The sequence below is a fragment of the Durio zibethinus genome, chromosome 11 (genome assembly GCF_047325235.1).
Source record: "Durio zibethinus cultivar Kanyao isolate XHJ-2024 chromosome 11, ASM4732523v1, whole genome shotgun sequence".
NCBI lineage: Eukaryota > Viridiplantae > Streptophyta > Magnoliopsida > Malvales > Malvaceae > Durio > Durio zibethinus.
In genome coordinates this window covers 26,655,415-26,668,436 of record NC_143172.1, presented here as the reverse complement: position 1 = coordinate 26,668,436, position 13,022 = coordinate 26,655,415, and the positions used below count along the sequence as shown (strand labels likewise).

Here is a 13,022-nt window from a genome sequence, read left to right as displayed (position 1 = left end):
TTCTAAACTAAATACAATACAAAAAATTTAACGCCTAATCTTAAAATATAAATTAACTCTGAACAAAACAGAATGTCTACACTCGTTCATATTCATTCATTTAAATAATTAATTGTTTATATTCATTCAATTAAGTTAAATGTACTCGTTCGTAAATATGAAATGAACATATTCATGAATATATATATAAATGAATATATTTATGAACAATAAACAAATAATAATCCAACAAATTTAAACAAACAAACCTTAAAATAGGATTATGATAAAAGATAAAAATATAATTTTGTTAGTATTATTACAAACGAACAACAAACAAATAATAAATAAATAATAAATGAATAAACTTTAAACGAATTTAAAATAAATTTATTTATGAACATAAATAAATCACATAAACTTCTATTTGTATTCAATTCGTTTAATAAATAAATATAAAAAATATTATTCAAAATTATTTATTAAACTTAATAAACAAATATGAATGAACAAAAATCAAATGTTTATAAATAATTCGTGAAAAACTTTATTCCTTTATATCCCTACTTATCTTCCATAAGCCAATATGTTTATTCTCTGATTTTCTAGACGTGGAACATCATAGGTTTGAAATAGATGCAAGAAAATTGATGATTATTTTAATTTTGTATATAGTTAGACGACTTTAAAAGTCTAAGTTTGGGTCTTTTTTCTTTAATAAATTTTGCAAGTTTGAAAAAGTAGTGTTGAATTCATGACATTTTAATTATAAAATGTTTTTTTTAATATGAGGATAATGTTTTTTTTTTTTCATATTTTCAATTTAAAATGAAAAATCCATAATTCACTATACTATATACTAATAATCATTAGTTACCTTTTATTAAAGATGATGAAACCCTATTAATTAAATGAACTCTCACTCTAACCAATTCAGCCACAATTTAGTCTTTAAACCAACCATCTTGATAGCAACTCATTTAAAAAAAAAAAAATTTTTTAACATTTCCTTCATTAGATTTTCCTAACCCCCATTTTCTTTTTCTTTTTTTTTTTTTAATTTTTAGTATATTTATAAGTAAAGCAAAAATATGAAAAAAATTAAGAGGAAGAAATGTAAAAAGAAACTGTTTCTTTACGTTCACTAGATTTATTTCAATTTTAATATTGGTATTAAGAATATAATTAATGAATCTCACTTGGGATTTAATGAATTTGAGGCAAATTCAAATACCTACATCTATTATAAAAGTGACCTAATTTATGTAAAAAATTAATTAATAAATATTAAATCAGTGATAATGAGTTAATAAATATATTTTCTTAATGCATTGTAATTCATAAAATTAACAGTAACTTATTATATTTAACGTTAAAATATTTCTATAAATCAATTATAATTTTTTTTTTTTACTTTGAACCCAAAAAGTTTGCTTTTTTCATTTCCATAATTTGTTTTGACTTTCTCACTCCGTGACGTCACATTTTTTACTGATGCGTGGCAATTCCGTAGTTTCTTCTGAAGTCAGCGCCCTATTACGAAACCCAAAAAAAAAAAGGGAAAAAAATAAATTAAATAAATAAACCAGGACTCTCTCTGTCAATTGCCTCTCAGTGTCTCGGCTAAGCTAAGCTACCTTTGCCTTCTTCGCGCGGGCCTCTCTTTCTTCTTCTTCTTCAAAACTCGCCGGAAAATTGAAACCGGAAAATATCATTGTTTTTCTCACTCCTTGAAACTGAAACGTTTAACTGTCAGGCTTTTTTAAGCTGAAAACCGCTAGTGGTTTTCCGTTTATCGGAGTACATTATCCCCCATGCATTTGCCTTGAGAGAAAATGGGCTGCGTCTGTGGAAAGCAATCGAAGTCACCGTCATCGGATCCCCGCCAGCGTAGCAACACTTCAGCTCCATCACATCCCCCACGTGCTAGTCGTCGTCGGAGCTCTGACGAGTCGTCCACGATAGTTTCAGTCACTGACGCCGTTGACGGGGTCGTGGATGTCAAAGAGCCGGAGGGACCGAGGCAACAGCCGCAAAAAGCTCGACATACTGGTGATTTCTCGGTGAGCATCCCGGCGCCGGAGAGACGGCGAACTCCACCGGACTTGAACCAGAAAGGGTGGCCTTCGTGGCTTATGGCCGTCGCTGGCGAAGCCATCCGTGACTGGACCCCGAGACGTGCCAATACCTTCGAGAAACTTGAAAAGGTATCAACTTTTCTACAACTTCATTAAAAAGTTTCCTTTTTATAATCATTTTCATTTTAACAATCTTGGGTTTTTTTTTTTTTTTTTTTTTTTTTTGGGTTTCAAAGATTGGGCAAGGGACTTATAGCAATGTGTACAAAGCCAGGGATCTACTAACAGGGAAAATAGTAGCATTAAAGAAGGTTAGGTTTGACAATTTGGAGCCGGAGAGTGTAAAGTTTATGGCTAGAGAGATTCTTGTATTAAGAAAGCTTGACCATCCCAATGTAATCAAGCTTGAAGGTTTAGTTACTTCAAGAATGTCTTGTAGTCTTTACTTGGTTTTTGAATACATGGAGCATGATCTTGCTGGCCTCGCTGCCTGCCAAGGAATCAAGTTCACTGAGCCTCAGGTAACATTTTCTTCAAATGGGTTGTTAGTTCTTGCTGAATACTGCTTGTTTTTACTGTTAATATTGATTTGTGTTGGATTTTGGAGTTAATGTTAGGTGTATTCTTTTTCAGGGTTGTTGTTTTTTGGCGGTTTAGATTCGTTCCATATTTTGCTCTTGCTTGTCTAACTGAGATTTTGGGGCTATATGGTTCTTATACATTTTTGTTTTGCTTGTTGTGGGCTTTTGATGTTATTCTTAAGTATTTCTCTTGTTAATTGGGTCCCATACCTAGCGGTTTTGAAATCCAAATTTCTATCTTTTGAGCTTTTTAAGTATCTTTATTTTGTACTATTTTTGGTATGCACATTCATGGAAATTTCGTGTTTCACATCAATTTATGGAGTTGGATATCCAGTTCTTTTAAATTATGCCTTTATTTGGACAGTTTCTAAATGGAATGAATGAGAAGTAACAACAAAAGAAAAGAGGCCACTTTTTTAGATACCTATGAAACTAAAACCTCTAAACCTCCACTCACTTCTTTTTTTTTAAAAAAAAGTTAGTTAACAGTATAGTTACTTATCTATCTTTTGGTTTCTGAAAACAGAACAAGCTGGTAAATTGTAACTGATGATTCCTTACCAGTTTACTCCTCTTATCCTCCATTCCCTCGGCAGCAAACTTGAAATGATAATTGTTTCTTATAAGTGATTTTGAAGATGAACATCTAGGTTTTTCATTCACATCAAACAAGGCTGCAATTGTGACTGATGTTCCTCCAACATGGTGATTTGCCACCTTTTCGAAGCTAAATTCATTGGAAACAAATTCTATTTAGTGAAATTTAGAAGCATATATATTTGTAATGTTTGGTTGTTTGCTTTAGAAGGTTGGTTAATTACTGAAATTAGGTTTTTGTGGCTCAATGTAGAAAAGTGCTGAGAGATGGCATTAGTTTCTAATTGTAATACTGTATATGAAGGTATTTCGAGGAGTGAATTAGAAACAATTAAGCCTTGGAATGATCATCTCAAATTAAATGCTTAATTTCAAGAGAGAATTGAGTTTAATTAGCATCTTGCAAAAGGACTGGTTTTGGCTTACAAGGCTGAAGATATGAAATTTATATGATTGATTTGTTTTGATGTATCATTCCTCTGGCAGGTAAAGTGCTATATGAAGCAGTTGCTTTCTGGGCTAGAGCATTGCCACAAACATGGTGTTTTGCATCGTGATATCAAGGGTTCTAATCTGCTCATTGACAATGAAGGGATTCTAAAAATTGCTGATTTTGGACTGGCTAGCTTTTGTGATCCTGAGCAGAAGAAGCCCCTGACTAGTCGAGTAGTCACTCTCTGGTATCGTCCACCTGAACTGCTTCTTGGGGCAACTTATTATGGTGTTGGGGTTGATCTATGGAGTGCTGGCTGCATTTTGGCGGAGCTACTCTCTGGAAAGCCAATAATGCCTGGAAGGACAGAGGTATTAAATTTCCCTTTATCTTTTGCTCATCTGCTCTTAAAGTATTATTTTTTGAATCCATCAGATCTTTCATTTCTGTGAATCTGATGGAAAATGAGTTGGTACCCGTGGTGCAAGCCCTCATGTAATTATGCTTAGAAATATTCAGTCTTCTTTTGTGTTGCTTACTGTTTTTGATTTCAGTGTATGGTATATTAATGGATATAGTCATTCATTGGCCAGTATGGGTTAAGTTTTAGATGTTTAGAAATACATTATGCTCTTAATAACTAATTCTGAATGGTCTTGCCTTGTTCTTCAATAACTAGTGCCAATTGACAACAGAAGTAATTTTTAAGATAATTCTAGCTGAGATCCCTTTCTGAATTTCTTGTCAAACATCATTCAGAAACTGCCATTGTCAAGCCAAATGAATATATTCTGTGGTTATGATGTCTGATCAATTAATCGTGCATCAATCTTGGGAAGTCTAAAATCCAAATAGTATGGTAATTTCATAACTAGTATTGCTTCTAGTTGGTTTAATTATGTAGTGTTTTATTTTCTATCGCATGATAAAAATTTTCCCTTTCATTTTTTTGGCTAACATCAGATCTTGTCTCCGGCTTAGGTTGAACAACTGCATAAGATATTCAAGTTATGTGGATCCCCTTCTGAGGAGTATTGGAAGAAATCCAAATTGCCAAATGCAACACTCTTTAAGCCACAGCAGCCATACAAACGCTGTATAGCTGAAACTTTCAAGGATTTTCCATCTTCTTCTTTACCTCTAATTGAAACTCTTCTTTCAATAGATCCTGAAGAGCGAAGTACTGCCACTGCAGCTCTGAATAGTGAAGTGAGTTATATCAGCTTATTTAATGCATTTTTCAAGCAAATCAAATATTTGTGTTGTACCTGTAATCTTTATTTATATATTCGAAGATAGCTTTATGGATTTACATTGCTAGATTGCTGGATTAAGAATATGTTGGGGATTCCAGCAACTTACATGATGTTTATACTTTGCATTATCATATATCTAATGTGGAATACTTGATATTATATTCTCACCGTTGGCTTGCTTCATAGCTAGGAGCCGATTGTGAAATATTTGGTTTCCTATTTGCAGTTTTTTACCACTGAACCATTTGCATGTGAGCCATCAAGTTTACCAAGGTATCCTCCGAGTAAAGAAATGGATGTAAAATTGCGAGATGAAGAAGCGAGAAGGTTGGCTGTCTTTTTTTCTGTTTTTTTTTCACCTTTTGTTTTCTTTGCCCAGTTTGGCTATATGCTGGTAGCTGATATACATTTTTCCTGCATAGGCAAAGAGGTCTAGCCTGCAAAGTTAATGCAGTTGATGGTGCCAGGAGAACTAAAGGTCGGGAACGTTTTAGTCGGGCAGTTCCAGCCCCTGAAGCAAATGCAGAGATTCAAGCAAACTTAGATGTGAGTGGGAGACTTTGCTCTTCTTCTTCGTCTTCTTCTAATCTCTTATTCTTTTTGTTTTATTTTTATTTCACTTACTTTAAAATTTGGTTGGATCATAAAAACACTCTAATCCAACATCGAATGACCACTTTTCTATTTGCCAAATTGCACCTTGTTAAGTTCAAAGTCGCATGTTATGTTTCAACTTGATTTTCTCACAAATGATGTTTCCCAAATCCCAACTGCATTTTTCTTGCCATGGAAATTAGTTTTATTAGTTGCATCGGTTTTTAAGTGCTGAACGTGATCTTTGTGTCAATTGTAACTAAACCTATAAAGTATTAGTTGCTTAGCACTAACCTATAACCATTAGTTAAAACTTTAGCAACTTTCTCAGGTATTATGTCTCTTTAATTGCGATTGTTCTGTTCTGCCCATGGTTTTCTTATGAGCTTTAGTCACTTTGATTTTGATGCTATATCTGTTTCCAGAAATGGAGAGTCATGACACAAACAAATGCTAAGAGCAAGAGTGAAAAATTCCCACCTCCCCATCAAGATGGAGCAGTTGGGCATCCAGTAGATGCATCACATAAAGGGCCTGTATCTTTTGGTGGGACTGACACTTCTTTCAGCTCATCAGTTTTCCCCAAGTCATCAGGGTCTGCTAAAAGTTCCGGACCCACCGGCGGTCCTTCCAGAAGAAGGAAAACGAGTAAAGACCCCCAGAGGGCGCCTTCTCGAAAGTTCATCCCTGGTTTCAAACCATCCTCGTTAGGCCTATCCATGGACTTGCTATTTAGGGGTAAATCTGAGGTCTTTCGTAGCCAGAATTAGAATAGTATTAATAGTTTATAAATCCCTTTTTCTTTTTTCTTTTCTTTCCTGGAGGTGTTTATTCTCTTCCTGGGACTTAAAATGCATTTTTCCCATTTATTTTCCCTCATTTATTTGTATCTGATCATATAAATATCTGGTGTATAATCCATGCCACGATCCCCAATGATTTGGTGTATAATCTGCTAATGCAATTCCACTTTTTGTCGTATGGTTTTTGGACATTGCAAGTTCTTTTGATTGAAAGTGATATATAATCTGATGAAACTACCAATCACAGAATGCCTATTGGAGGAAGAAACTGATCCTCTTAATGGAGATTACAACAACATCAAATGCCACGCTTCTGATGTAAAGAACAGGAACACTAATTAGAAGTTTTTTCAGGATTCAGCAATATTGTTTTGTTCCCTCGAGTTACAGTTGTTCTCTCCTGAATTTGTTGTTAAGAACCGTGGTTACAATGTTTTATTTTCCTGAATTGCTGCTCAGCTCACTCGTTAAAACGAATTTGCTAACCCAGCAACCAGAATTACCCAAATTTTTCTTCAAAGAAAATGTTTTTAAGGGTCTAATAAACCTAGACTCACAGCGGTTTATAAAGAAGACTGTTAAATTCCCAAATAAAAGTTGCTGCTATTCAAACTGATCTGTAGCAAGTTCTCTTCGCAGCACGAACCATATCCTCAACCTGTATAAGGCAATAAAGAGAGATATTATATCTGAGGAATTTTGACCGATTACATTTGTTTCAATTTGTGTGGCTAAGGCCACCAAGAAATAGAGACATCACTTGGCAGAAACAGGTCTTGTCATTGAACCTAAAAGGAATATATTATCTAAGATAACTCCGGCTAAACAATTCCTTTCCTAGGTTACTTTTATTGTCACATTTGAATTCCTGTTATGGTTCCTCTGAACAGACATACCCATTAGAGCAAATTTTTTTGAAGGCTACTTTCAACAGGGAATTTATTAGAGTTAAAATTTCTTTATGTTATTTGTTAACATTCTTAACAATTCAGTTTGTTGCAAAAACTGGAATATGAGAATTATAGACGAAAATGTGCCAAAATATCAACCAGAAAATTTAGAATTAGGCATCCAAAGGACAAGTTCCAATCTCCAACATGAACTGTGTTTTTAATTCTGTAATAGTTCATAATTTGAAAAACTCAATGATGTGAAATCTTGAGCAACATCTAAAGGCAACACAGGACCTTGCAGTACAAACAGTTTAAGGAATTATTGAAGGAGAGTTGAAGTTAACATTACCTGTGGAACAGCCATCCTCTCAAGATTAGCAGCATAAGGCATGGGAACATCAGCAGCAGCTATTCTCTCAACAGGTGCATCTAGAAACCCGAAACTCTCCTCAACAACAGATGCACTGCAGAAAACAAATGTTTTTCATTTAAGTACCAATGCAGAACTGTGAGAACAAAACATCTCTTGCAAGAGACAACCCAGAAAAAAAGGAGGAGATAGAACCTAAGACATGTATGTATTGCACAAAGGAGGTTAGTTACCAGATCTCAGCACCAACACCATTTTGAGGAAACCCTTCTTCCACAGTTACTAGTCTGTTAGTTTTCCTCACAGAAGCATTGATTGTTGCTCTATCAAGGGGACGAATTGAGCGCAAATTTATAACCTGCATTGTGATCACAGTATTTATATATAGATATACTCAGATACATTGATCTAAGCTTCCTCAACTAGTCAAGTAAATCATTGTTACATCAAAGAATCTAGTTCCTATTTACCTCAACACTTATTCCTTCCTTGGCAAGCATATCGGCAGCCTAAAAAACCATTTATTAAAGTTAGTTCAAGAAGAAAAAAGGCATAGGCATTCACATGGATAACACAAATGAAAAAATAATTAGCATAATAAATTCAAAATGATCTACAATTTCATGTCTAAACATCTTTCACAGAAAAAGTAGCAAGCGACAAACCTTGAGAGCATAACCAACCATCTTGGAGAAGGCAATAATGGTTACATCCTTTCCTTCTCGTTCTATCTGTCACAGCAAAAAGCCACAATTATAACTATTACTGATCATGAAACTTAACATCAAAGAGAATGTTCAAGTAAGAGTACCTTAGCTTTTCCTATTGGAAGGCAGAATTCAGAATCAAGAGCTTCTTCTGAAACAGGAAAAGACTCACCATATCTACAGTATGCATAAACGTTAAGTATGGCAAAATGAACATTAATCAAGCACAAAACCTCTTTGCTAAAGCTCAGTAATAACATCATCATCCATAGAACTACTTACAGCAACTCATTTTCAAGGAAAACAACAGGATCAGGGTCCCTTATTGCAGCTTTTAGCAGACCCCGGGCATCTTCTGATGAATATGGAACAAGCACCTTCAAACCAGGGCAGCTTCCATACCATGAAGCATAACACTGCACAAAATACCAGAATGAGCTATTCAAATGCAGAAATATAGATACACATGTATGCACATCCTGGCTCCTAGGCAAGATGATTCACAAGCATGCATTCATGGACAAACACCCGAGCATGCAGATTTGTGTTTCATAATCAGCTCTTCACAAAAAGATAAAATAACTTGAACAAAAAAATGAGGGGAGAAGAAGCTTCTGTTCTCATTTGTCTACTTTTAGTCCTTTTAGGCTGTTAAATAGACCAAACTGCAATCAGGTAAGAGTGAATATGAATTCACTCTCTGAAATTTGCAGCTACTAAGTTCCAGCATAGTTAATCTCCTTCTCTGACTGTATGGAACAAAGGCCAGACTCTGGCTTCGAATCATTATTTAATTTCTCATTCTTGTTGCTCAAAACCTATGTAGAAATATCTATATCCATATTTGAAATCAACACTGACCTTATAGTAAAAGGCTTAGTAAATAACATCACACAAATTTTACAAAAACAAAAACAAAAAAATTCAAATTCTATATAAGGTTAAAGGTGAGATAATTTAACTATCTTTCTACAGCCAAACCCTCAGAACAATATTGAGTTGTTATTGAAGAGTAATAACCTAAGGCATTTCAAAGTAGACAAAGAGGTTAAACCATACTTTCAAAGGAAATAACAAGATTAAACATGGTGAACTATGGAGAGGACCTGGGAATGTTGAGCACCAACTCCAGCAGCAGCACCATTTGGTCCCCTAAAAACAATTGGTACAGAGAGTTGACCAGCAGACATATAATTCGATTTTGCAGCAGAATTGATGATATGGTCAATTGCCTGCAATTCCAAAGATACCAGAAAATTAATTCCTACCAAAGAGTTGGAAGACATTTGCAAGCAGGGTTGTTCCTAAGTTATATATTGTCAGTAGTTCATTTGACCTGCATAGAGAAGTTAAAGGTCATAAATTCGACAACAGGTCTAAGGCCATAGTAAGCGGCACCAACTCCAATCCCAGCAAAACCAGCCTACAAAACAATAATCTTCAAGCATTGTTTTGTGATCAAGTGCAAAATCAAAGCAACTAAAAAGCAACTGGGAAATGTTAAAGAAAAATGAAGAAGGCTTTGTCAGCTGAACAAATGAGCAACCTCTGTGATTGGGGTATCACGAACTCTCTCAAGGCCATACTTCTCCAACAGGCCCTTGGAAATCTAGTCCAAGATGAGGAGTTAAGATAACCGAGATTAATTTTGTTACACAAAAATAATAGAATTGCGAGAACAAAGTAAATGGAGACTTTTCTTCGTCAGAATAAACAAACCAACCTTGTAAGCACCCTGATATTCACCAACCTGAAGCACAAACAAACATACATAAACATAAAGGAAATATATATGCGCGTGCGTGTGTGTATGTTTGTGTGTGTGTGTGTGTGTGTTACATTCAAAAAGCAAAAGAGATAGTGTTTCCATAATCAATACCTCTTCACCTATTAAAAAAACCTTGGGATCTGCAGACATTTCTTCATCAAGTGCAGAATTGAGAGCTTCTCGGACTGTCATCTGGAACAAGAACAACATTTGCAACATCAAAGGTAGTAAAAGGAGATAAAATGGCCAAACGTAAAAATGCATAATATTGTATTCAGACATCAAACTGGTAAAGTTTTGCAGCCACGAATAGGATTATTGGATAAAAATTCACAGAATTTAAAATAAATTTCCACTTCCAAATATATTCACATGCCTGAAAAATGAACCATTTGCATTGATTTAAACAGTTAATTTTTTTTTTAATTTAATTGCAAAATTTACCTCTTTCACGGCGGCGGAGTAACTTCTAGATGCGTAAAATGCAGGACGATTTCTCTACAGGAAAAAAAAAAGCAATTATAGATCGGCATTGAAAAAATATTATATTTAATTTTGAGAAAAAAGGAAAAATTAATTCATACCGAAGCTCCATTGCTGACTGTTTGTCTAATAATCGCCAACATTTCCTCTTCGTCTTTGATAAAAAATTACATGAAAAACAAATGAGCAAAGAAAATGAATCGGCATGGTTTCGTGGAGGAAGCGAACGGAGTGGATCGGCAAAAATTTGATAATACCAAGTGCTAAGATGACAGATTTGAGATTTTTGAAAGGAGATGATTTATAAACGAAATCTGGACGCAAGTAAGATTTAGAAGATCTACCTGGACAATGAGGATTGGCTGTTTCCGCGATATGAAAGGATGAAGTGAAAACGACGGCGAATGAGAGAAAATCAGAAAACAGAAGGGTACACGACGGCAATCGAGCCAATGGCCACGGTCGACGGGGCAGTTGTAGTGTAATAGTACCAAATAGTCTTCCCGCCTTGCCAATAGGGCTGAGACAAAAACAAAAAAAAGAAAAAAATCGAAAATCGATTCGATAGTATTTGATTTGATTATGATCAAAATTTTTTATTTAATTTGGGTTAAATTTAAATATTAAATATATATTGAGTTTTTGATTAAATTTTAAATTGAGATGTAAAAAATAAAAAAATTAAATCGAATTTAATTATATATTTTTATCAATTTTTATATATTTTTAAAATTTTTATAAAATAAAATAATTATTTTATAGATAAATTTATTTAAATATATTATAATTTTTATTGAACTAATATCTAAAATATAAAAAACATTAAAATTTCAAAATTGATAAACCGAACCAAACTAATATAATTTGGTTTAGATTATATTAGTTTTAAAATAATGTCGGCTTAGATTTATATTAAATTTTAAAAAATCATAATATTATGCTTTATTAAAAAAAATTGAATTCAATCAAATTTGATCTTGACCGTAATCATCTTTACTTGTCAATTTTGCCATCCAAATTATTATTATTATTTTTATATATTTTTAGTGTTAGTACTTAATATATTATCAGTGTACATATTTGATTATACAAGTGAAATTAAAAGTATAACATATGTAAGATATATTTAAAAAAAATAAATTTTTAATTAAAAATTAAGATATGTGTAACATTTTTAATTTTGCTTATAATTAAAATTTTATACTAATATTACATCAAATAATTATTCTTATTATTAATCTCAATCTCTTAACTACATTAATTTTTATTAATGTACTTTTAATCCCGATCCTTTAATTGAATTAATTTTTACTGATTGGGTTAAGTAAAATAAAATTCATAATCATTTATGAAAAAGGAGGGAAATTACTTGTAGGCATAATTTATTATGTTTTTATTTTTTTAGGATGACTTTTTATTTTTTAGTTTTAGCTTAATTTATTATCTATACAACGAGTTAATCTAACACTAATTCAATGGGTGAATTAACAAAAAATATATAATAAAAATTACTCACGAAGTTGCATGTCCTTTATTTTTTTGAAAAAAAAAAATACTCACCATATTACATGATATACTTTAAACATTATAATTCATAAGTGGTTAAGAACTTTCAAAATTTTTATTTGATGTAATTGTCATATTTTTACTAAATGAGGTACTAGTTAAACATCAAAGTATGGTAATTTTATCTAAATTATACTTTTTTGTAATTGGATGAATTCATGTGCTTATTAATGTAATTATTTTTTTAATTTTTTATCAATATATATTATTTGTGTATTTAATTGGGTATGAGTATTTTCGTAACTATTAATGCCTATCAATTATTTTTGAAATTCCTATAAATTATCTTTAAATTTTGTATATTATGAGTAACTCAAACATTAGTAAGTTTATTATAATGCATTGGTTTAAAATTTTCTTATTATAATGCATTGGTTTAAAATTTTCTCAGTATAAAATTAACATAATTAAGTATGTATATTAAATTGAATATTAAGTTATAAATTTAAAAAATCATTTGAAAATAAAAAAAAATGTCTCATTGTGGGTTCAAATAGACTAATTAATAGGAACTTAAAACTTTGGGAGAAAAAAAATTTCTCTAACAATTCTAAATACTATAAATGAAATCATGGGATAATTAGTGGGTTTTTAATTTAAGAACTAATATAGTTCAAAAAATGGATGTTATTGCCATCTTACTAATTTTATTTGTAAAATATAAAAAATTTATTAATAATAAATGAAATAATTTATTATATAAAAATATACATATAATTTTGAATTTAAAAATATTTGAAAATAAAATAATAATAAATTAAATTTAACTACCTTAACTTTCCTAAAGTGTATTTTTTACATATTTTAAAATTTTAAATATCAAGATTTGATCTATTATTTAAAATTGGTAAGTGAAATATTTTTACTCAATATATCTTGTGAGGAGAGACTACTATGTACATGTCCGATAA

At 32.1% G+C, this 13,022-nt stretch overlaps 2 protein-coding genes across 3 annotated transcripts; one reads left to right on the top strand and one right to left on the bottom strand.

Moving 5' to 3' along the window:
* The first annotated feature begins 1,585 nt into the window (after window positions 1–1,585).
* On the top strand, window positions 1,586–6,502 carry LOC111289494 (putative serine/threonine-protein kinase At1g54610). Of its 2 annotated transcripts, none has more exons than XM_022880589.2 (7): window positions 1,586–2,186; window positions 2,294–2,578; window positions 3,725–4,042; window positions 4,653–4,880; window positions 5,154–5,254; window positions 5,350–5,473; window positions 5,947–6,502. In XM_022880589.2, exons 1-7 carry the CDS (start codon window positions 1,815–1,817, stop codon window positions 6,289–6,291), a joined length of 1,773 nt encoding a protein of 590 aa, XP_022736324.2. In that variant the 5' UTR covers window positions 1,586–1,814; the 3' UTR covers window positions 6,292–6,502. The 2 variants fall into 2 exon arrangements, with proteins under 2 accessions (XP_022736324.2, XP_089624672.1); XM_089768546.1 differs by having other exon boundaries at window positions 5,118–5,254.
* Window positions 6,503–6,641: 139 nt separating this feature from the next.
* LOC111289495 (pyruvate dehydrogenase E1 component subunit beta-1, mitochondrial) lies at window positions 6,642–11,040 on the bottom strand. Its single transcript, XM_022880591.2, has 15 exons — window positions 10,890–11,040; window positions 10,647–10,699; window positions 10,507–10,560; window positions 10,174–10,254; window positions 10,018–10,044; window positions 9,841–9,903; window positions 9,631–9,717; window positions 9,401–9,526; window positions 8,577–8,710; window positions 8,399–8,471; window positions 8,253–8,318; window positions 8,058–8,096; window positions 7,821–7,945; window positions 7,567–7,681; window positions 6,642–6,982 (listed from the first exon to the last, which is right to left on the bottom strand). The coding sequence occupies exons 2-15, from the start codon at window positions 10,686–10,688 to the stop codon at window positions 6,932–6,934; spliced, it is 1,083 nt and encodes a 360-aa protein (XP_022736326.2). The 5' UTR covers window positions 10,689–10,699; window positions 10,890–11,040; the 3' UTR covers window positions 6,642–6,931.
* Window positions 11,041–13,022: the final 1,982 nt, after the last annotated feature.